The 25,661-nt window shown below is 41.3% G+C and overlaps 1 protein-coding gene across 1 annotated transcript in view; it reads right to left on the reverse strand.

Annotated features, from left to right (window-relative positions):
* LOC309586750 (uncharacterized protein C8orf34 homolog) overlaps positions 1 to 22,941 on the reverse strand; it is a gene marked incomplete at both ends in the record, with an annotated part of 200,211 nt that extends 177,270 nt beyond the window's left edge. The window contains one exon of the mRNA XM_082304141.1: positions 22,873 to 22,941. Within this exon, the coding sequence (XP_082160267.1) occupies positions 22,873 to 22,941 (69 nt within the window). The remainder of the gene's footprint in view (positions 1 to 22,872) is intronic.
* Between the last annotated feature and the right edge of the window lie 2,720 nt (positions 22,942 to 25,661).

Here is a 25,661-nt window from a genome sequence, read left to right on the forward strand (position 1 = left end):
ATTTTCTCTACTTCATATTTCATCCTTTTAAAAGCCTGTCAAAACTTTGCCAGCTGTATAACAAAAACTGGTGGTGAGTAGTCACATTAGAAGGACTGATATTTTACTCAGACAACTTCCCCTGTGGATAGCAGTATTGGAGTGAAGAAAAAATGACAATATGACATTTACGTGTCAACAGCTAACGTTAAAAAAATTTGTTTAAAATCAGTTTTCCTAAAAGCTTTTTTTTTTTTTTTTTTTTTTTTAACATTTCTATTTTAAAAGCTACTAACTGTATGCCAAACCACAGCACCTGAGGCAGAACACCAGCAGAGCTCTTCCAAACAGCGATTTCCTGGAGAACGTATTGCAAGCTGTTTAACAGTGCGTACCACTAGAGACATTTCCCACTAGGAACGTTTGGCAGTCACCCACACAGCAGGAGAGCACAGTCAGGACTCTTGGGTGAGCTGTGGACACACATTTCCAAATCCTTCATCCTTCACTCAACTCGGTCACGCAGCTTTGCCTACTCATTGGTTTCATCATAGCAGGTATGCTATCAGCCACCAAATGCTCATTTATCCACAGAGTAATTTACCAGAAGGCATGAGGAAGACTTCCGAGGCTGATCTCATGCATGAACGAAGGAGACCACAAAACAACAGAAAAACAAATCAGCAATAATATATCTAGCATAAAAATATTAACATAAATACAAATATTTGGAAGTGAAGTAAAAACCTGAACTCCAGGGTCACAGACCTAAGGCTTTATATCAATGATTCTTGCCAGACATCTCTCCTGGGTATGTGTGTGTGTATACATATATACGTACAGAGATTTTCAGTATTTACGTAATCTGCAGTTCTAGAAAAATAAATTCTGGTTTTATTGGAATGTCCACAGCAGAAACTTCAGCATACCACTTCAGACCTTTGGGGCCATTTTGAGGCTGTTACCCAGTTCAGGCTTTGGACTGAAGTTCAAATTGTATCACTTGCATAGTGCTCCTTAGGTGGTGGCTTTACTATATGAACAGTTTTGAAATTACCATTTGGACTAAGATACTAGAATCATACACTGGCCATATATTTAAAATTAGAAATAATGTTTTTTTCCACTTACATATCCACTTTCTTTAATGAAGTCCCTTATAATAAATTTACTTCTGAAGTATGAGCACAATCTAATGGATGGTTTTGATCTAACAGATTTATTTCTAAGTATGGCTTATTACAAAAAAGAGTGAGTGGATCTGTTTGATTTTCAGTTCAATCATTTAAAATTAAATTTTAAGTTTTTATTACCAGAGTTCAAATAATTATTTCAAGAACTGTGGGGTTATGCATGATTGTACTAGGAACACTATGGGCCAATAAAAGATTTCAGGATCTAAACTGAGAGTTAAGGAAAATTTAGTTACTCAAAACTAAAACTGCACTTTGACAATCTCTGTAGTATTGATACCATCAGCGTGACTTGAAAATACTCCAGGTACATAAACTGTAAGTGAACCTTTGTGGTCTGATATACCTCAGAAATGAGCCTGTTTTATCCGAACACTTCAGGATCAAAGTCAATCACCGCAAAGTGACCAGAAAGCAAGACTACTTTTCCAAAGTAGCTGCCTGAATAACTATGCTACTATGACACTCGTCTGCAAGGAGGTGGGAGATGTGAGTCTAAACCCTGCAGGCTGAGCAGGGCACTGAACACAGGATCTCACAGTCCCTGAGCAAGTGAATAGAAGAGGGAGGCGTTCTGTGACCATCTCTTCCGACCACATTTTAAATTCAAGAAGCAAGCCTTGATCCATGCTTTTTAGAAAGACAACGGATCCTGATCTTCTAGAGCAGCCTGAATGCTCTAAAAAAAAACAAACAAAAAACCTCAGTAAATAGGTTTTTGCCTTCTTAGTTAAGGCTTTGGGTGGTCCTTTCACAAGCAAATATAGTGCAATACCTGGGTCAAAATGCTATGAAGTATAATGAAAATAACAACTGTCAATAGGTGATGCTGGATTGCATGAGATTGCAAGTGGGAAGTACCTATGAACAATAGGTCAACATTAACAAAGTCTGCACCGCTGTTGCATACAAAGTTGTGGCAAGCTGGATTTCAGGTCTCTGAACAGGATTCATATAGATTAGTTTGAGCTTCTCAAAGTGAGAGATCTGTTAAGTATAAAAGATTATATTTTTTTAAGGTTTAAAAAACACATTTACCATGTTTAAATCTCACATTGAAAGGTAAAGATTTACTGACACAAAAAAGAATTTAGAATACTGATTTTATAAGGCAACTAAGGGGTCATCTGTCCATGTAATAGAGTCTTTGGATGTAAACAGTTGTGGAGATTAGTAACTCAGGTGCTAGAGAAGATAACAGGATCTACAAGAGATTTCTAAGGAAATGACAGAACTTACCCAGCAAAAAGTCTTTCAGATTCTGCAAAACCTGATGAAGATTAGACAGACTGGCACCTAAGATTCTCAAGAGGTCTGACGGAGTTAGTGTTCTCTGACCATGCCTAACACGTGCCCAATATTAGACCCCTCAAAAATATAGTAAAGCCAATACCTGCCAGCTGCATATGAGCTCTGGTTCTCATTCAGGATACGGGAACCTAGGTACAATATAAGGCTACCATCAGCCTGAGGAGATTCAGACCCACGTCCCTCACCATACAGGATACTGTCTTAAACTCAAGGCTGTCATGTATCAAGGAAAAGAAACGTTCTAAGCTGCCTGCTAAACCTATGCTACTGCACAGTGAGATAGACAGATAGAGAGCCAGATAATTCAGGCAGTGACATAAGAGGGAGCACAATTTGACAATCCAGCGGCTAGTATTAAACAGCATTTAGATAAAATATAGACACAATTCTTTCACACTGTGGAGAGCTGCTTCACTTCTAACTGTTACCTCTGAAACACTGCTAGCATCATCCCTCAGGGAAGTATTCAGATGGTTGTGTCTATGTGCACAGCAACACCCGTTTTCAACTCCAGCTTGACACTCTACACCTGGCTAATACTTCAGACATTTCTCTGTGCTTTGGCATTTAGTACTATGGGTGAGTTCTTGCTTAGTACATGGGGTTTCTGGATCACCATTTTGTGACACATACTACTAACCATGCAGTGTTTGGACCTATCAATGTGACTAAATTGGCTTGTAACTAAATGCACATCATTCCTTGGATCACACCCTCAATGATTTTTCTTTGTTGGCCTTCTTTAAAAAAGGAGGTCTTGAGAAATCCCATAATTGCTATCACAGAAGTATGAACACCAGGGAACCTCTTTAAGTTAGCATCACTTTTACACAACAAAATCCCATTCAGACATTGAAGCCTTATTTTCAATGGAGCCTTGGCCTGATGCTCATTCCACAATATGAAGTTTGCCTCTGGAAACCACCACTCGGATGTCTTCCATGGGTTTCACCAGCACATGCAACTAACATGTAACATACAAACCACGGGATAACAGACACGATGAAGCTGCAGACAGTCAAGCCCATGTTGGCAGAAAAATTAAAACTCAGAGCTATCAGGTGTCCATTAGCAGACACTCTGCTCTGACAGCTTTTGGAACAAGGCACTGTAGATCATGCATTATCTGTAAAAGGCAAATCAATATTACTTCTCCTGTGGAAAAAGGATACAAGTAATTACATTACTACAACATTACCTTGACTCAAGTGCTACAGGAAGATACATATGAGATGATGTTTTAAAAAGTTCCAGTCCAGTCCACTGCTGTCCAGTGTGTATAGCCAAAGTTATTAAATATTCTCTATAAGTTCTATGCATTAAAATAATCATAAAAAATTTGTTTTCAAAATTTTTTAATCTTGACCAAGAATTTTTAAACTATTCACATAGAAGTTCAAATAATAACCAGCAATTACAGTGGCATGAAATGAAGAATGGGAGTTATCAGAGTCCAGGGTAGGGAAGTTCTAACACAGATTTAATTATCTTGACTTTAGCTGTCTACATAAATTAACCCTAAATTTGCTCAAGTAATGATCACCAAACAAATTCCAATGAAGTTAACAGATGCTCCCTGTTTGTTAGAATTTATTTAAATCATCTCATTTGGAGATGTTCCTTTAGTACAGCAGCTAAACAATTGTTGGTAATACTCAGTCTAATTACAAGTTTTATTCATACACTTTGAATAGATGAATATCTATTCAGATATGCATCTTAATTTCCTATTATTTACCTGTGAGAGACTGACTTGGTCTCATAAGACTTCATACCAATGTTGTAATCAGCTTTTTAAATAGAACTAAATGTTTAATATGCACCAATACAACAGAGATTTCTGAACTGGAAAGGTCAGAATTTGTTGCCATAGAAAAGTCTGGAAATTCTCCTCCACCACAGCAAAATACAAAGGGTTCTTTTATACCTGCAGAATTTATATACTGCAAATGTGGCTGGAACTCCTTAAATAAGACTAACGAGTAGTTTCCATATAGCATTTTAAGTAGACAAAAGGTTATTTCACATATAAGCAGTTGCTTGATTGATTTAAAGCTATTTGTATCCTTCCCCCCGCCCCCCCCCCCCCCCCCCGAAAGGTCACACTGATTTGCCTTTTACAGGTAACACAAGATGCACAGCATCTTGTCAGAATAATCACCAAAGCCACAGAGGACTACCTGCAAGCAGATACCTGATAGCTCTCAAACGCCTCTGAGAACACACAGTCACGTTCGGTTTGGTTCTACACAGCTCATACTCTGTGTTTTTCTAACTGCAAGTGGAAATTATAAAAATCTCCTTGTTTAGTATTGTAAGTAACACTTCTATATTAGCAGTCGTTTTAACCTGCGTTCATTTAGGGGTAGATGAAGTTTTTGCTTAATTATATATACACTTGAACTTTGCTATTAAAAAAAAAAGCAAAACCCACAATGAAATCAGAATGAAAAGAACTGGTCACTTTAAATGCAAGGATACAGGAATCTTGTGCCATGCAGAAGCCATCAGCCCATGGATATAACAATAAAATTTAATTATAAACACATGAATTCATAATATTGTTATAAGTAGCTAAATAACTATGTTAACAAATAAAAAACAATATTGACCAATTTTTTTTCCATACTCTAGGAGACCCTCCAGCATTTTGCGTATTACCATCTACTACATGCTACCATATGATACCGGCAGCTATTTTATTTCTGTTGGATATCAGTGTACCTGAATTCATCTTCAGCCCCAACTGGGAAGACATATTAATAATTCCAGTTCAGCTGGAAGTAAAATCCACCTGTGATTGCTTCCATAGGCATTTTTATCAACCACCAGTTAAGCCAAAATTACTCGTATGATTTTCCCCATCAGAGAGCGAGATGACAGAGAAACTGCTTTAATGGTATCTTTTTTTCCTTAATATTATTTTCAAAGTTCTGACAGATTTCTAACATGCTCTACCTTCATGGATAATCTCTTTATTTCAAGTCGAATTAAAATAGATACTTCTGCTGCTTAGAGCAGAGAAACTTTTGAGAATGACTATCCCATCATAGCCAAACTAGAAAAGAAACTGAAGATTAGGCGCACACAGAGGGGACAAGACACACAGGTGTCCATTTTGACGTAAACAGTGCTGGCTTGAAGTATTCAGGTTTAGAGTGCAACATGAACCACGAAGAATCAGGTATGAGAGACAATAGCAAAATTGCTAGGGGAAGGAAATGTTAACACTTAGTGCAGAGCGACCCACGGTCTATATGTCTCCAGCCACCTTCCAGGGTTCCCAAACTGCTTCCTGCTAGCACTACCAGGTTCACTGCTCTGCCTGAGCCCTGAGAAGGTACAGCCACTGCCTCCCTCTCTGTCTAAAAATGGGCCAGGCTTGTGGAACAATCCCCAGGCTGCTGTCCAAGTCTCCTGAAAAGCAGGCCCTTCAGTGTCAAGGTTTGAACATACACAGACCTGGACAGTCTGAGGACCGAACCCAGGAGAATACAGAGCCTACTGTAGATGAACAACAGGCTGCCTAACTGACTGCTCCTACAAAGCAAAATCTATGCTTGTAAAGCAGGCACCAATCTTACCTTCCGAAAACGTGTGCTCCTACTACCGTTCCTCCAAGATCCCCTCCACACTTGCTTACGTCATCTACTGGCTTTGTGTTGCCTTGAAATACGACTCAAAACTCATTAGGCAGAAGTCCTCGTTTGCAATATGTCTGGACAATTTCTATCACAATATGGTACCTTTTCCTTGTTGCAGCCAGCAGATGAAAATAGAATATAAAGACAGTTGGGTTTTTCAGCAGGTAATTGATTTAACTGCATATAGGAAGGATAACCTATTACATTCCTTTTGCACATCTTGAAATATACCCAGAAAAAAGACACCACCATATTCCCTAAAAGGCATGGAAAGACAGAAAATGGCAGGCGTAATTTGGTAGTCATATTCAGAACAGCACTGATATCTAAGTAGCATTTACCTTTGTTCATTTAAGAAATACTGTATTTTATTTTAATCCTGGAGGATGTAATGTCAAAGATTCAATCTAAACACTTGTATCAGGACAGTCCTGCATTAATCAAGTTATTTCCACATCCAAACATTAATTCCCTATGCTGAAACACAACTACAACATTTTGTGTGGACCTCTAACTTGAATGACTTTTTTTCACCCAGGTTTGGCTACTGGAATCACAGAGACAAAAAAATAGCTTTAACCAGTGCACAATTGCATTTACACAGGTGATGTTACACATTAGAGAGAGATCTGATCACCATCAGAAGAGACAGAAGCCTCTCACCCTACTCCCATGCCTTCCAGACTCAGTGTACTGCAAAGCGTGTCCCTTCCTCTGGAGCACCATGAGGAAGAACAGATCCCCATACAACTTTGGCACAGAAAGAGTCACTGGAAGACTCACTTCAGACAAGACACTTCCTCGTCAGCGGCTGGATGTCCTATCATCATGCCTAGAAAAGGGTGCCCCAGAAAATGACTCTTCAGCAAAAGACAACTGATTAACTGAAGTGAAAGAACAGTGTGTCTGTTGTGCTCTACAAAGGAAATATCAAACTTTGCTGACAGTATATGTCGGATATTAAATACAATGGATTAGAGCCAGGCACGTGTTTAACAGAAGAGATGGTGCAATGCCAAATGCATATTTCTAAATACTCAGCACTATACAGCTGCACCAACGCTGCAGACTCCGCTTCAGGCTGGGGTTGTAACTGCCCCTGGACTATAACAGCACATAACTGGGCTTTGCCTGCCTCATTTTTGATTTGGATTAATTTCATGTTTGTTTTTCAAATCTCATTTCCTACATTAAAACAAAAGTATGTGTCAAAGTAAAAAAAACAAAACACCACAAACACTTGAAAGTTAGGTTTATAATTACTTGTATAAACTGACTGTTGTTCACTTTTATATATATCACAGTAATCACACAGACCTTTAAAAACACGTTCTGTAACACTCATTCAGCTTGACTTTCAACTTGAATGTCATTATTTGAACAGTTTTTGTATAAAATATAAAAATAATGCTCAAGTACTAGATCAAATGCAAAAATCATCCATCTGGTAGGAGGCATAGAAAGCATTCTCTTTTCCCACAAATATATATAACATATATACTATATTATTGATATAAATCAGGCTCACAAGATCTTTTGATATCATAGAAAACTAGAAGAAACAAACTCAATGTTCCGCTGAATGTAGGGCAAAAATATGCTATGAGAAAGTCTTCTTGATTACGATAATGGTACCTATTATTATAAGGACTTACGAGAATGGCAAGTTCCCATTTTGTGTAATACTATTGTAAATTTTCATATGCTCAAATATTAGACAAAAACACTATAAGTAGTCATGGAAAAAAAAACACTCAAGCACTTTTGCGTTATAACAGCTATTATTTGTAACATCTTAAATTCAAATGCTTTCAATTATTTCAATTTTTTTCAAATTGGAAAAAGCATCAAAAAATCTAGGGTTTGATTACAGCTGAACACAAATTGTAATGTGACACAAATAAGATACAGCAATATTTTTCCAGCGAATAAATGTCCACCTATTCCCACGCCAAACATTTGGCCAAACACTCTTCTGAAGGTTCTGAGAACAGCCATTCGACTTAACAGTCCATCTCCAGAAAGAAACACCATCACAGGCATAACAGTCTATTCTCATGGGCTGCTTTTTCAAATCTAAAGCAATAATCTAGCTTTACCCAAATACTAATGCTCACTTTTTTATCCATCAGCAAGGGACTTTTTTGACATTACTTCTGGAAAACAACAACAAACTCTCCCCCCTGCCCCTACATATCCTAGGTTTGCATTCCTGTGTAGTGGTTTAATTTTATATGGATGGCCTATATTTGTGATCACTACCGGTCGATGTGAAAGAGAACCATGAAGAGGGAGGACAGAATTAACGTCATTGATATTTACAGCCTATGTTTTCCACACAGGATTTATCTGTTTGTTCTCAGCATAGTTAAGCCACAGAGAGAGCTTGTAGGAGCTTAAGAGACATCCAAACTATAATTTCCATCAAGTAATTCAGCCAAATGAGGAAGTTCAGCTGAAAGTCAACTCATCACAAAAACACTACAGGTTGCTTTAACAAAACATTTCAATTTATCAGACTTAAAGGTTTAAAGGAGCTGTGTTTGTCAACAAGGACAAAAAAAGAATAAAATATTTCTACCCAGTCCTAAGTTGTACATTGCTGTCAATCCCTGCCTTCCAAAAATGATGGCTATATATTTTACATTCTCAGACCTACTCACATCTGCTCATCAATGTGTGATTATGAAGGAATTTAAGGTAGCATACCTCGCATCCCAAGGACAAACACAAAATATGACATATGAAGACTTAAGCTAAAGTATAAGTGGCCCAACTACTGTTAATCATATTTTTGGATCTTTTTATTTTGTACCTCTCAGTATAATACCACCAGTTATGGCTGAAAACAAGATTCATTCCGATGCAGATTCATATGTAATGCTACTGGAAAAAAGCTGAAGCATATGTATAGTTTACCTTCATGATTTGTCGCATGGATTACTCATGATTTGTTCCATTAAAAAGTTACTTGCATGCCCAAGTCCTTACAGAATCCTCACCTAAGTAAGTATTGTGAAAAGCCTCCCTCCCACTAGGTCAAAAGAGCAGTTGAAAACTGAGACTTATGTCAATACCGAGCTGAAAAAAAGTCTCTGAAATGAGAGGATGTTGGACACTTCTGTTTGGCCTCTGGGAGGACAAGTGCATTGGCTGTACAGGCTTAAGGCTGACACTTATCATATGCCCACAAATAAAGTAGGTCTGAGATAATGGGGACAGCTAAATAAATATCAGCTTACATAAGCAGGATACACTTTCCACTCTATGTTATAGATTAGCTAAGTTACATATATCATTGCAATATTAAAGCCATTTTTACATTATCCAAAGTGTAAGTATGAAATAAGAAAAAAATATTAATATTGGTATCTGTGTAACAAAAATATAGGCTAATGAGTAAATATTTTTTCCAAGAGAAAAAATAGGAAAAATGGCTTTCGAAGAAGTCATCCAAAAAACACAAATTCTAATAATTACGTCATATGGATCAACTTATTAAAATCACTTTCTAGGACAAACAAGGTAACTTCAACACATACACAAAACCAGTATATTTCTAAAAAACTGTCATTTGCACTTTGACTGTCTCCTCCATGTAAACTGTCACCGCGGATCTAGTCAGCATGCCCTAACCTACCCGGGACATGACCTGCACCATCCACAAGCTGTCCTCTGGCTTAGGTTTTCAAACAAAGGACTGAAGGAGTATATTTTACAAGAAAGCTAAAGCCATAAGTGGATATTTAAATAAGTACTACTGTACTAATGATTGAAAACTTTAAATGGGTAGCAATGGTAATTTTTAAGGACAGGTAATTGAATTGTACTTAGAACTGTAGTTAGGTCCATCATTTCTCATCAGACACTTCTACCATCAAGACCGCAATGGCTTAGGCAACTAAGAATCACTTCATTTCTAGAAGATGAGATCTGGGTAATTTTAGATGTGCGATTTTTGGGTTGTAGAGTTATTTTTAATAAATGCCAAAGCATTAGTAATATTATTTTCTAATGATTTTTATTTAGAAAACAATGCCTGCAAATCACTGGTACATGTTTTTGTTTGTTTCTGACACAGCAAAGTAACTTCCCAACCCTGACAGTGATTGCCCAATTAAAGCTTCCTGATGATTTGATTGCTATTAATTTAATGTGAGACCAAATCTGCCTGGTTACGACTGAAGGCCTTCCTCTTGTAAATCAGGGCCTCACCAACTGTAGCAGAGCTCCCTGTGGGAACACAACGTGCTCACATGGACTGCACGGCAGCCTTGAGACTTGTCAATGCTCTGAACCGCCACACTAAGCAGGGGAGAAGGGAGGAGAAATCAATTTTTTTAAATGTGTGGCACCAATTAATGGGATTAATAGCACTACCAGGCACTGAGGCAGCACAAAGAAAGAAGAAGAAGCAGAAGGGCCATAATGAGCTCAGGGCCTTGCTGTGAAAACTCCTAAACCATGTGAAGACTGTAAGAGCCAGAGGGGTTTGCAGTCTCTGTGCAGATAAACAAGACAGAGAAAGGAAGGGGAAACAAAAGCACAGAATAATATGTGATAATGCAGCGGGACAGCAGTAGCAGAAGTAGGAACAGCAGCCAGATAACTAGCAACCATTTCAGAACCCTAACTACTGTATATTTTATTTCCCGACTTCTTCACTTTTTCTTCAGTGTTTAAGTAAATGTTAAGTGGATCTTCATTTTGGCCAACTTCATTCTTCTAATCTTTTTTCTATTATCATAGGGAAACACGGAATAAAATAAATTCTCTTGAGTTTCTTATTTACCTTTGTTCCTTTTTCTCCCCTGCTGTCTTTTTCTTTCAGGTATTTCTTCTTCAAAGGATAAGAAATCAAGATTAAAGCTGTTACTCTAGCAATTTAGTCTTCTCTCTGTGTATGCCTTCTTTGCTCCATACTGGTAAGTCTCCATTCAGCCTTTGTCTCCATATAGCTTCACTATCTTACACTTTGTATTAGACTACAGGCATTATTATCTACTGGCATTATTCTGAACCAGGGCACACGTAGGAGGAGCTCTGAAACACCGTTGTTTTTCCTGGGGTCTCTACACCATGCAAAAGGATGTGTCTCAAAAAGATACTCAGTGAGTGAGTTGCAGCCTGCCAACTCTCCAAGGGTAATCCTGTGCAGAGTTCGTCCTCAGCACAATTACGGGTGGTTTTCATGATGATACGCCCAGAGGAATTTGTGCATCTGCAAATCTCGGTTTTGTCCTCAGCTTGTGTTTCCCTGGACATGTCTGCTTTGCCCTGATTAGGCAGGAAGGACAAGATTCTTCAGAATGCTTAGGAAGATGAATACCCAGGTCACATTGGGTGTATTGAGTGTGTCATGCCCAACTGGCCTGGACATGCGCAGTTAATACAATGTGTCTGAACAGGAATGTACAGCATCTACCATATTTATGCAGGATCCTTGTCCAGTGCACATGGGATTCTCAGGTGTGTCCCAATGCTTCAGAGCACCTATATGCATTGCATAGCACATGAACATACACACACACACACATTTCAGCCTGAGAAATTCCAGTAAACCAAGTCACAGAAATCCAGTAATCTTATCCTCTCTCTTCTCTTTTCTTCTCCTTCAAATGAAACTACAGCCTTACTCACACCTATGCCCCCAAACTCCATCTCTACAAAACCATCACAGAATCTGCCTCATAAAACTTTTTTCTTCCTAACTGCCCTATCCATAATTGCTTCCAGAGGTTCTCTCCTAAGGTCATTGACAGATGAAACTACCCTTCCTTTTTAGTTCTATGAACCATCTCCCAAGTCTTCAGAAGAGACAGCTTCCACTTTGTCCTGGTTTCAGCTGGGACAGAGTTAATTTTCTTTCTAGTAGCTGGTATAATGCTGTGTTTTGGATTTAGGATGAGAATAATGTTGATAACACACTGATGTTTTAGTTATTGCTGAGCAGCGTTTACACAGAGTCGAGGCCTTTTCCTGCTTCTCACACTGCCCTGCCAGCGAGTAGGCTGGGGGTGCACAAGGAGCTGGGAGGGGACATGGCTGGGACAGCTGGCCCAAACTGGCCAAAGGGCCATTCCATACCATATGACGTCATGCTCAGTATATAAAATAGGGGAAAAGCTGGCAGGGGGTCCACTGCTTGGGAACTGGGTTGGCATCGGTCAGCAGGTGGTGAGCAACTGCATTGTGCATCACTTGTTTTGTATATACTTTTATTATTATTTTCCCTTTCTTTTCTGTCCTATTAAATTGTCTTTATCTCAACCAATGAGTTTTACCTTTTTTTTTTTTTTTTTAATTCTCTCCCACATCCCACTGAGGGGGAGTGAGCGAACGGCTGTATGGTGTTCAAGCTGCCTGCCAGGTTAAACCACAACACGCTTATTTAGCCTTCTAGGACGAATTCTGCTATCAACAATACAGAGCAGCTGTTCTGCATTAGTGCACCAAAAGAAACACGGAACTTATAATTCAGAATTCCTTTCTTTGAGATAGATACCTGACCAGAGGAATCCTTCACTATCACCAGTTTACCTCTCCACTCATACAAATGTCAGCAGAGATGCAACGCCTACCAAACTGGAGTGTAATGCAATCTTGATGAAGGAGTTTGTGGCACAGCACCCAGTGTTAATAGTAGTGCTAAGGACACCTTTAACTCCCTGGCAAATCTATACCCAAGCAAGTATTGCCAAGATCAAGTACTAGAAGTACGAGTCAGACACTGCAAAACACGCACATTTCTTTAGATGATAGTAAGTTATATTTTCTTTTATTTGCGTCATGTTTCTCACCCTTCAGTCATACTCTCAGGAACCACAAGCACTAGAACCTTTCTTTAAAAAAAGCAAGTACAGATCCCAGGTGTCCTGGTTTCAGCTGGGATAGAGTTAATTTTCGTCTTGGTAGCCAGTATGGGGCTGTGTTTTGGGTTTAGGATGAGAACAATGTCGATGATACACTGATGCTTTGGTTCTTGCTAAGTAGTGCTAAGCTGTCTCTAAATAGGTGCTAAGTGGCGCTCACACTGGTCAAGGACTTTTCAGCTTCCCCTGCTCTGCCGGGGGCACAAGAAGCTGGGAGGGGGCACAGCCAGGGGGAGGGCTGACCCAGACTGGCCAAGGGGCTATTCCATACCATATGACGTCATGCTCAGTATATATAAGCTGGGGGAAGAAGAAGGAAGGAGGGGGACATTGGGCATGATGGCGTTTGTCTTCCCAAGTAACCGTTACGCGTGATGGAGCCCTGCTTTCCTGGGGATGGCTGAACACCTGCCTGCCGATGGGAAGTAGTGAATGAATTCCTTGTTTTGTTTTGTTTGTGTGCACGGTTTTTGCTTTGCCTATTTAACTGTTCTAATTTATTTTACTTCAATTATTAAACTGTTCTTATTTCAACCCACGAGTTTTCTCCCTTTTACCCTTCTGATTCTTCCCCTGTCCCACTGGTGGGGAGTGAGCGAGCGGCTGCGTGGTGCTTAGTTGCTGGCTGGGGTTAAACCACGACACCAGGTAACCATTTGACTGTAGGGACTGAGATTATAAGAAAAAAAAAATAAATAAAAAGAATGCGTTGGCAACATAGCATTAATCTTTGTTATCCCATCCCCTTCCATCTCCTATCCGTTCTTACTTTCACGCTCAGAGTATTCATATGGTCCATTTCCTCCTAATTCGTTAGCCATCCTCCCTAATTATTCAATTCCCTCTCCTGCTCCTTCACAGAAGGGACTGGGCTGGGCTGGGCTCCATGACATTCTCCTGACCTATGGGGAACTGCACCTTTAAAAGGCATCATCCATATGAAGCTAGCTTAAGCACACAAGCTCCTCGAATACAGGGTTGTGCAGTTAGACCTCATGGAGTGATTTGGAGATCACTTATACCCATCTAGCAGCTCGCTACGGAGATAAAGGCAGCTGTGCTCTTCTCCTTCCCTTTCACTCTCTGGCCACCTGCATTTTCTCTCCTGAGTAAATGCCATGCTCCTCATCAGACCACATGGTGACCCACCTAGCTAAACCAACTGAACACTTTTCACTTCTTTGCAGACTTGCTTTTCTTCTATTTCACCTTCCCAAAGTGGGTAACTGTAGTATGAGACACCTACCAGTTATGGAACAAGAACAGCAGGAATGGGCAGCCAGCAATGAGGATGAACAGGACCTGCAGCAACTGGCTATTAAATCGCCCTCACAACCTGCATTTCTGAGTACTAAACCACCAGAGTGTCTGGAGTAAAACAAGCTATGAGAGGAGGAATGATTCAATTAAAAAGGCTCCAATGCAGCTGAAAGACCAAAACTCTCATGATTCCTGCCCCAGAAAACAGCTCCTCCAGAAGCCAACAAAAGAGCTTGATAAGCATATTGTTCCAGCTACTATAGAGAAATCTGGTGCATGAATAGAGTGATTTTACTCACTGAATATTGCAGGGAGCTGGCAACATGAGGAGAGGGAAAGAATGCTTCATGTAAATACACAAGAAGGTAACAATTTCCACTCTCTGTATGGACAGAAATTTTGTAAGAGGTGGCTAACGTAAAATAGCCTTCTACTTATTATGCATGGGTAAGCGAGTTCACATGCGTTCTTCATTTCGCATGGGCATTCCCCATAACTGTAACATACTTCCTCACAGTGCTATGTAAAGTTATGTTCAAAATCGAGGTGTTTCACTGGAAACTATGTTTAATGCAAAAATAATACTTGAATTTTATGTGAATAGAGAAAGAAAACTGCACAAAACAACAGAAGAGCAAAACCAGAGGAGCATCATGACTTCAGCCTAACAACTCTGCCTGAATACTTTTGGATGGAACTAAAAACAGGTATTCAGTGAAACTGAGTAGCTGAAGGAGAAATTAACACAGCATGGCATATGGTACCTGACATAAAAGTTAAGGCCATCAAAAATGTGTCTATTGCAAGCTTTTTAAAAGGGTATTACCCTCTATACTGAGAGCAGAGATGATGTTGGGTTGTCTTGGCAAAGGCACAGGTGTGCATGTCAAGTGATCATGCTCTTTTTCTATGTCCTCGAATTAAACTCATGAATCCTTGTTCCTCCTATCAAGTAAGTGCTGCTTTTCATCACCTTCAGTAATGTCTGAAACAGGACACTGCCTTAGTCAGGGGGCCAACAGTTTCCTAACAATTCTATTTGAAAATTATTTTGCTTTCAGCTGGGTTTTAACTGTTTCTCATGGTTTCAGGTAACGAAGCATCTTCTCTTAACACAGAAGATATCCCTCTCTCATACTCCACAGCTAGGAGAATAAGAAAGCGTGCATCTCTGCAAGGGGGATAATAGAGAATACAGTCAGTAACACCTCATTTTTATCTGGATATTACAGACAGTTAGGGGTTTGGGTAGTCCTTATTCCAAAAGTTGGTGAACATAAAAATGCCTGAAGCCACCTCTCAAGTCCAGAGGTAACAAAGCATCTCCCCTCACTCATACAAAAGCACGTGTGCTTTCCCAAAAAAATAAAATATCACAAGACAAAAAAAAAAACCAGTCACTAGACAAATGAAAATGAGAAATTATCGGTCCCCACTTCTTCATTTACATAAACAAGACAGAAAATGGAAAATACCAAGTGGGAAGAAAAGACATTGAAAAAAGGGAGAGAGTATTGATTAGACCTTCAAAATTAGAGGTGAGCTGTAAAAGAACATGATGTTAAAATGCTCTTAAATGTTATGTTTCTAACTCAATTTTTTTTAATGCTTCTGTTTACAAAATAACACTTTTAAAAGAAGCAAGCAGTAATAACAGCTGTCTTTCTAGGTGTGTCTTTTTAGTCAATGACAAGATAAAGCACCTAACTAAGAAACCCACTTGCTCCAGAAGAGTAAAGAAGTGCATCACACGTGGCAGAAATGCCGGTTAAGGTACTAGGTGCCCCCTTTCCTCTCAGAAGCTCCAGAACAGCCAGAAGGCTGAGACTGTGCTGACTCTGGGGTATGAATAGCATCTAGCCCACTTGGAAAAGCATAAATCAGTAACAGCAAAGAACACATCAGAAAAAATGAAAGATAGAGTATAAAGCCATTAAAATTTTTTATTTAATATTTGACATTTACATTTGTCCTTGTACCAAAAGATTGGATTAATCAAAAGAAACAAAACAGTTGAAGAGCTTACTTCAGGTTTAATTAACACCATGCGTTAAATATCATCCAAAACTTGGAAGAGACTTCATAATGTGATAAAACGCAAAGAAAAAGAACAGTAGTCATGGGTTTACTTTGATCCAGACAGATTCATTGTAACAGGGGTTGCCAGACAAAAATTCAAAATCATCATTGTCCCAGTGCGTGTCCTAGAGCAAAGACATTAGACTCATGGTATCTTATTTTATTTTATTTTAAACAAGAACATCTGCTCGCTCTAGACCTTAGCATTGAGCAGCCAGGCACGGCTAGTAAATGATGGTGCGAGCAACTCAATTGAGAGCTACCTCTCATTTTCCCAGCTATTTTTTATGGCAAGCTAGTTATGCCTTCTGCTACCTCTCTCAAGAAACAAAGTAATTGTCATTTTGAGAGTTTAAAAACATTAAAAGTTAATGTAACAAAAGGAAGTTATTATGATTCTTTCATTTTATCATTCTGTATTTTAGATGCAATTCTTCAAATTTAATTATTACTATTAGACAAAGAATATAACTTTGATTTTTATTTCTTTGTGTGTCTTGTGCCCAGAAGGAATTTTTTGTAAAAAGCAATTAAGAAAGCCCACATTTCCCTTTCAGGAAAGTAATGTGTTTGCCACTGTGGAAACAAGGTTTTGTGATTATCATCTATGGTTGTGACCACACAAATGCATACCTGTATCTGTGATCTCTTTCACTGTCTCTTTCCAATATTTTTTTTAAACTTTCAACTAATTTCAGATGAATTCCCAGAGGAGTAGACATCAAAAAAATGCAAGTTCTTTCAAATGTTGAGAGATTAACTAGTCAGGTAGCAAGACCAAAACATTTGATTTTCCTCGCTCAGGAACGACCTCTTCTCTTAAACCCAGTTTCCACAGGAGAGAAGAATTATGAATGCCTCGTCCACAGGGAAATTTCTGACAACTTTTGCATCTTGTTGGTCACCACAAAATCCAAGCAAAAAGCATAAAGCCATTGCTCATAGAACTGTTTGTTAATGGAAAAGGGTCTGTCTATAGTTTTAATTAGGGCTTTTCACTTGTTTTCCCTTAAGGACAACTTTATGAAGGCAACTATGAGAATGTACAGTGAATTCTCCAAAAAGCAAAGGACATCTCTGCACCATTTTTTTCCATTTGACTTTCATTCCCTTTAAGTAGGTCTTTTAGTTCAGTGCACATCAAGGCTACCACAAAGTCCTACTGTAGCAGGCAACAACAAAAAAAAAAATTAGAACTTATATATGATTCCCTACCCCCTACTGTGTAACACTGCAGCACTTCCAGATCACTGCTGGTTTCCACACATCCTTTGAAAAACAGCTAATATTGGCTCCTCTGAAAGAGGGACTGCCAGGCTGAAACAATGTAACTGGGTGGTCAGTTGGTACCTAAAATGATGCTCATGATGTCTAAGTACTGAAAAACTTGAGTCTTCCAAAGGCTCCATCTAGCTGCCTGAAATTAAATGCTTCTCTATGTAAATTCAGATCATCCAGAATACAGACCCTTTCATGCTAGCAACAGAATCTAGCCAATTAAGCATAACACCAAAATAAAATAAAAGATTATTTGAGAAAGCTCAAAAGAAAACAATTATTTGAGAGCATCCCTATCATTCACATTGCAGATATTGCAGCTTAAAACATAATTTCATACTGTGAGGAATCTTAAACTGGTAAATGAGACACTTAAGTTGACTGTGCCTACATTGTGTATTTAAGAATTGAGGGCAAACATTGCTTCAGAAGACAGTCCAAACTCCAAAATTCATTCCCAAACTTTGACTAACACAATCACAAGGTGCACTATAAATACTACTAGTCACCAAACAGGTGCACTAGGATGTGTTAAGGTTTAAGTCAAAAGCATGGTTATTTTATTTAAACTAAATAATGGAAGCCAGTGCATAAGATACACCAATAATGCCATCTCAGTTAGGGAAAAAAACACTATAAATTAAAAAAAAATTAGTTTCCTACTATATTTGCTTCAGGAATTTTGTCTGCTAAAAGAAAACAAGGTAAGTGTGGTAATACGAACACAGCCTTTATGTTCTTAAAAATAAAAATCATCGTTCTAAACTCACATTACTTTGAGAAAGATTCTTAGGTAACCAGGGGTTTAGTATGTTTATTTTGAGAAGAGTTATTTTGGCTTTTTATAACTCAAAGAAATTACAGTCTTCTGGTCTGCATAACAACAATGTACCTGCCGGATGCTTTTTAGCTGCAGTTCTATAAATAAGAAAATTCCAAAACACTAAATTTATCTCGGAGCTCTTGAAGATTTATTGCAATCTGTTCTTAAGAGTGCTGATCCAGCTTTCAAATTCACAGAAACTAACTGTCAGGTTGCCCAAATGAGAACACAACTGGATGCTGAAGAGACACAGTAGGCTAGATGTATGGATACTCACAGGCAGCAGGATTATTCATTGAGATTATTAGCACACAAAAAAAATTTGTTGGATTGGATGCTTGAAACGCAAAGTGGGTCAATACTTCACTCAGACAGAAATGAGTGGGTGCTGATTCTGAATACTCTGTCCCAGCCAATTTTAGGCACACACCTCCTGTTCACATTTTAGAAAGATGGAAAAAAACAACAGTGAAGCTTCATCACAGAAATAATTCATATTTAGAATTCTTGTTACATTCCAAGTTAAATGTAAAAAAAAAAAAAATTCTAAAAAAAATCAGGTAGTGCTATGCTACGTGTTACCACACAAATCCCAGAAGAGAGGCGTTTCTAAAGGGCATTCCTCAAGTGTAAACTAGGTCTCTTACCACAGTATTCTCAGATGCCAACAATCTCTTACAGGAAAATGCCTAAACTTTCAAAAGTGAAAGGAAAAAAAAAAAAAACACAAAATCACAACACACAAAACCAACACAGAATGGGATAAGCTAGTTCATGAAACCTGTCAGAATTTCAGCGGTTAACTTAAGACCTTACTGTCAGCACTAACAACACCTGCATGGCCGGGGGCATTTAGAAGTTGACCTATAGGTTCACAGGAATTTTACCCGCAAAAACCTTAGGCAACTGTAAAATGAAATGGCAGCGAACTAACAATTTTGAAAAAACATGATTTTTGGACCTATGTTCAACAGGGGGAAATGAGGCTGAAGTATCAAAGTTGTTCTGCAATCTGTCTTAAGTCTCAAAATTGACGCAGTCTCAGATGTACACACTAATTCCCACCCACCTTCCTTCCCACCTTTAAGCCACAAATAAGAATTTAACTCGTAAAAATGTTTGGAATCAAGTAAATCTGTGTCTTACCATTTGCAGCTGAGTGGATAGGACTTCCTACTATCCGTTAACAGGTACTGGTAGCCAGTAGGAGACTGATGCCTGCTGAGTCAGCCTAAGCTCATTATTTCTTTCTCCAGAAGATTACTCCTACCTTTCTTTATAGAGATGGAAACAACTTTTTATCCAAGGGAGGGCCTACAGTCTTCCTGTGTCTCACATGTCAGCACTTCTCTTGGACACTTCTCTTTTACACCAATTAGAAAGATAATTCAAGTGTCACACCATACAAAACTTCAGCAAAGAAATAAAACTGAACTCATCTGCATATGTAGCATGCGCTGAAGGTAAAAAAAAGAGACGAAGTCCAAAAGAACAGATGTTCTCAGGTAGATATGGCTGGTTAATGAAGTACAAAAAGCCCTAACCACGGTAACAGAAGGCCACAAATACAGGACAGAACGGAGAAAAGAGACACTACCAGGATTACTGCAAGCAACTGAACAGAATGACCAGCTAGCAACTAACAGCACCTACTGCTCTTGACTGTAATGCAGGGGAATCAGACTTCATCATCAGGAAACCGCCGAGTGTTCCAGCCATCATCTAACCGTGCCTGCATAATTGTCTAAGATCTATGGCGCAAAGTCCTCCTGATCACTGATCATTCGTTACGCAAGTAGGCAATATGATCTGTTTGTGCATCACCATCCCTGTCTTCATATAAAAAAACCTGCATGTCCTCTCTCCACTTTCTTGTTTCCTGTGACTGCCCTCAATTACCCAATATTATTTTATGCACTCCCTAAAATGTTGGCTTGAAGCATATATTGAGCAATTATAGTCACAACCTGCTCAGCAAATAACACTGCAGAAAATTGAATCCAAGTTTACTCTGTTCTGACTTGGTATTAGAAAATTAGTACTCACTGCAAAAAAAGATGGCTGTCATCCATGACAAGTGGTGATTAATTAGCATCAAAAACACAAGTGGTGTAAGAAAATGCTAGCTGTATCTGAATGAAAGACGAAGCACAGGTCTCTCTTCTCAATGTGTCAGAACTTTTAGAGGCAGGAAAAACTGATGCATTAGTGAATATATCTGACTTTGAACACATGGTATTCTTGATACACCACAATGCATATATAATAGGAATACTAGTATAGAGCATAAGCTTCACCCTATGCATAGTCTTTGATCAATTCCTGTCAACTTCAAATACATGTCTTCCCCTTACTAAGGACTACAAGATCAAGTACAGGTTGCAGATCTTCAAAAAACTGTTGAGAACAAAAAATACATCACCAAAACGAAACATATAAGTAGATTTTAAATGGCTAATCAGGAAGTAGAGGAGATAAGAATTACGATCCTCTTCCTCCTAGTGTTATGGATTAAAATAACTTTAAACAGCTACATGAATGCTACAGCCCTGTATCTTAAATCCACTCCCTAGTATTCAGGTCTAAGTGGACTTCACACAAAAATCTCTTCCCGGTATACAGGAGTGCACTAACAACCTGTAGACAGCCTGCAAGGTTATGCCAAGAGCCTCCCACAGACTCTACCACAACGAAATTCCTACATTATAGTGGTTAGCGAAATATTTAGTGATATATGAAACACTGTAACAAACACAACTTCTTCATTTTTTCCTCCACTATTGATAACTAAAGCATCCTGCTATTTAAACAATAGAGATGAGCACCTTACACTACTGAGAAACTAGGTTAAAACACAGTGACTCAGAACAGTGATGTCAAGTAGTTTGTTTGAATTTTAATGCGTTAAACAATGGGTTAAGAAAACTAGGAAGAGAATGACAGCTGTCGAGGGCCTAACTCTTCAACAACCCTTAATTCTCATTGAAATATACAGGAGTCAGTTACGTATACAGCCCTAGCAACTGTGTTGACTGAACAGTCTTTTATTCAGAAACTGAACCGCACCAATGTTTCCATTTCTATGAATTTTAGAACTAGAAAAATCACCTGCTGTTCCCTAGTACCCAGTTACAGTTCCATCAAATGGGGTTTTATTTATTGCAAAATGAGCATAACACCTCTGACACTGAGCCAACATAATCTGTCGCAACAGCCTCAGCCCATGCAAAATACAAAAACTGGCCCTCAGCGAACAGTTTTCTAACAAAAATTGAACCTTTCTTATGAGGGTTGGCAAATGCTACCCAAAATGTGCACTATACCAGAATAAAAGAGATTTCATATGTAGTAAGCTTGATTGAGAACAAGTTAAATACTGAAAAAGGGAGACTTGCGTCTTGGGATAATACTGCCAAAGTATAATATATGTGCATTTAGATGTAAAAACTGTGAGAAACAGGATGATAAAATGGTAATAATCCCGATTGCTCTAGTACCCTTTTAAATTCTAAGTATTCCTATCTTATGCACAGAAATAGTAAAATATGCACATCCGTGCATCTACAAATCCAAGCAAGTGCATCTTTGTAAGACCAAGGAAAATCTATAACAAAAATACGGTTCCCAAGTGTACGACTGCAGATGAAAATTTCAGAAAACACCACCGACACGGACTTTTCGCAGGACACGTTTCACCCCGAGTCCCCGGTCCAGAGGGCGGGTTTCCCGGTGGGGAGGCATCCCCCTCTCCCCCCTCGCTAGCCGGTCACGGAGGGACAGCCCCTCGGGTCTCGCCCGCGGGCCGTGCGGTGCCCACCCCCCGCGGCCCGCTGCTCGGCGCTGCCGCCCTGGAGAGAGGGGGGCTTGGGAGCGCCAGCTCCCCCTCACAGCCCACGGAAGGGCAGCCGGTACGCGGCTCCCCGCGGCCGGACGGCCGGGGCCGGGCCGCCGTCCCACCAGCCCGCGGCTCCGCGGCCGCCGAGGCGAGGCGGGCGGCTCCGTGGCGGGCGCCTCGGGGGAGCGGGGCCGCGGGTGGGAGGGCGAAGGGGCACCTGTTTCACGGCCGGCGCGGTCGCCTGTGAAGCAGAGGGCGGCGCGTCCGTGGCGGGGCGAAGAAGCGGGGCACGTCCGCGGGATGGCCGGGAAGGGCTGCGCGGAGCTCCGACACTCGGAGGGGCGCGGAGGAGGGACAGGAGGGCACACGTGTGGTGCGGAGCGGAGCGGCGCAGCGCAGCGCGGCGCGGCAGGGCAGGGGCTGCCGGCGCTGCCCTCCTCCCCTCCCCGGCCGGGCAGACGCCGGAGCGGCGCCTCAAACTCGTCCTCGCCCCTGCGCTCACCTGTGCTGCGCGGGGAGCCGCGGCCATCGCGGGGGGCAACCCCCGCCCTCACCGCTGCCCGCCGCGGGGGAGCCGGCCGGCAAGAGCGCACCTTACCTCGAAGAGGGGACCGATCTTATTCTTCTCCAGGTAGGCTTGGATCCTGGTCTGCTGGTGAGACGCCATGAAGAGCTCCGGAGGCGGGGGCTGGAGCTCCTCTCCCCCAGCGGCGGCTGCAGTCCCTCCGGCTGCTCGCGGCTCACTCCCCCGCCGCCCAAGGGCTGCCACAGCGGGAGGAGGCGCTGTGAAGGGGCGGCAGCCCGAAGTCCCCGGGACGGAGCTAACTCGGGGAACCGGGCGGGTAGCCGGGTGCCAGTCGCCCGCCTTGCTAGGCGCGGGGCTGTGGCGGGCTGCCTCCCCTCAGGGAGCAGCGGGCGGGCGCTGCCGGGAGCGGAGCATGGTGCAGGGAGGAGAAGAGCTGCAAAGGCGGCCCCCGAGCCCGCTCCGCGCTGTGGCTGTGGCTGTGTGTGCGCCTGTGCCTGGCAGCGCCTTGGTTACGGGAACAGCCGCGGCTGGAGCTGCCGCCCTGGCGACAGCGCCGCTCCCGAAGCTAACGGCCGGGGGCTCCTGTCAGCGCCGCGGCCGCCGGCACCCGTTGACGCCCGGGCTCCGGCGCACAAAAGGCGGGAGCGAGGGAAGGGGGAGGAGAGCGGGCGGGAGGCGGGGGCTGCTCTGCCTCCTTCCCTCCGCCGCTGCTCCCCTGCCCGCCCGGGGACGGGCTTCTCCCCCGGCGGAGGCCACTGCCTGCTTTCCGGGGGCGCTGCCGGGGCGCCGGCGCTTGGCCGGGGACGCCCCCCCCGGCTCCGCTCCCCCAGGCTGGGAGTCCCCCGGGCCGGGGGTGAGCGCCGGGGGCCGCCCGTCGTGAGGGGCCTGCCCGGCACTCGGAAACTTGGGCTGGCGGAGGGTGGCGGGGGAGTGACACGAGCGGCTCAGCGAGCCGGGAACGGGGGCGCAGGGGCTGCAGCCAGCGCCTTTCCGTAATTTCGGTTTAAATTATTTTTAAACCTTAAAATTCTACCTTTCTTACGATACCGATGAAATTCCCAATTAGCGACACCGAGCATCTTAATACAATAATTCGAGTAGCTATGTAGGTGCACCCTGGTCGCAGGTTGTGTCAAGTTCCCTCCAACAGCCAAGGGCTCCCGTCCAAAACCCGGTGGAGTAAATGAGAAATTTCCAGCCGGCTTAGTGAGGTAAGGGCTACATCAAAGAAGCAGTATTTATTCTTTCTCCGCTTCAAGTAATTAGTTTCCGCACCTTTTCTGGAAGCAGGGTCATAACCAGCTTTTTTTCTCTCTCTCTTTAGAGAAGAACAAACAAAAACAGGCTTCTTGGGATTTCACGCTCCTGTTCTTCTGTAATAACTGATTCTGCTGTACCAGCATTCACCTGTTTAAAAAAAAAAAAAAAAAACCAAACAAAATAACCCAAAAAAAACAGTAAAAAAGGTGTATTTTTTCATAAGATTTTTAAAAGCACAAAACAGCTTTGAAGAATATTGAGAACATCCAGCACATCTGCTGCATCAGGCTGCCTGCTCCCAGTCAAGCAGTGCTCTGCAAATGGAAGAGTACAAGCCTTTCGTGATTCAGAAACTGTTAAAGAAAAGGATTAATTTTGTCAGGAGTCAAAAGATCGTGAGTTCTGCTCCCACAGTCATTGACTGTTGTTTGTCTTCAAAGTCCTTCTTACTGACCTAAACCTCATGCCTATACCTAGAAGGAGGTCAAGTATAAGTGTACTGTAAAGAGAGTTTGCAGTGCACCCTGTAATATAAGCAATAGCTCGTAGAATTCTTTAATGGTTTTGCTGGAACATGCTCAGTTTCACTGCTCGTCCCAGTCTCAGTGAGGCAGAGTGTTTATTTTCTCTAGTAGCTGCTAAAGAATGGCCTTTTTTTACTTGGATTTTTAGTGTGTTGGTAGTCTTCTAAAATTCATATCAGCTCAGAGTTTTAGCATATTATCTCCAGCAAAGTACAGCTGTTTTGCCTGGTGCCACTTAAATAATATGGTGCTAAGCTAGTTTAATCAGCCTAATGAGGATCATACAATCATAAGGGTAATTGCCAGTGATGCAGGTTCTCTACAGTGGCTTTAAGGATTCCCATCAGATGAGGATGTTTGTAAAATTTCACAAATCTCACCAGAACCCGGACTGCTCCAATAGATAAAGGTCTCACACTTTGCAAAATGATGCTTCCCTCCCATGATCCAGGAATGAGAACATATGTTTCTATAGCCCTACACAACCTGACTTTTCAAAGCATCACTATTTCCAGACCTGCTGGGACCTGACCGCACCAGGACCTGCAAACTACCACTGCTCTGTGGAGATAGAGCAGGACTCTTATCTGTTCAATAAGAGAACTGAAGAAAAGAAGCAAGACTATCAGCGATACAAATAGAAAAGAGAACTTACTAAAGGAGGTTTTAAAGATAGCATAACTGGTTATGGTTGCATATTATGCATTTAACTAGATCCTAAGATCTCACTGTTAAAACCTCAGAGTTTTGGATTTTGGTTTTTGTTTTCTCCCACAGAATCACAGAACAGTTGAGGCTGGAAGGGACCAGTCCAACCCTCCTGCTACAGCAGGGTCACCTAGAACTGGTTGCCCAGCAGTATTTCCAGATGGCTTTTGAGTATCTCCAAGGATGCTGGATCTTTCTGGTATCTTGCTTCCTATTTCACTAGACCTTCCCTTCCCTCTCTTAATTCTCACCCAGACATATAACCTAGATTTCCCAGTTGGCTTGGGAGATGCACTAGCAATCCTACTGTGACTGGGGAAGCTTCCAAGGCCAAATGCAGAATTAGCTTTCTAAACAGATACACCTCAT

Source organism: Platalea leucorodia, assembly GCF_965183815.1.
Source record: "Platalea leucorodia genome assembly, chromosome: 1".
NCBI classification, from domain to species: Eukaryota; Metazoa; Chordata; class Aves; order Pelecaniformes; family Threskiornithidae; genus Platalea; species Platalea leucorodia.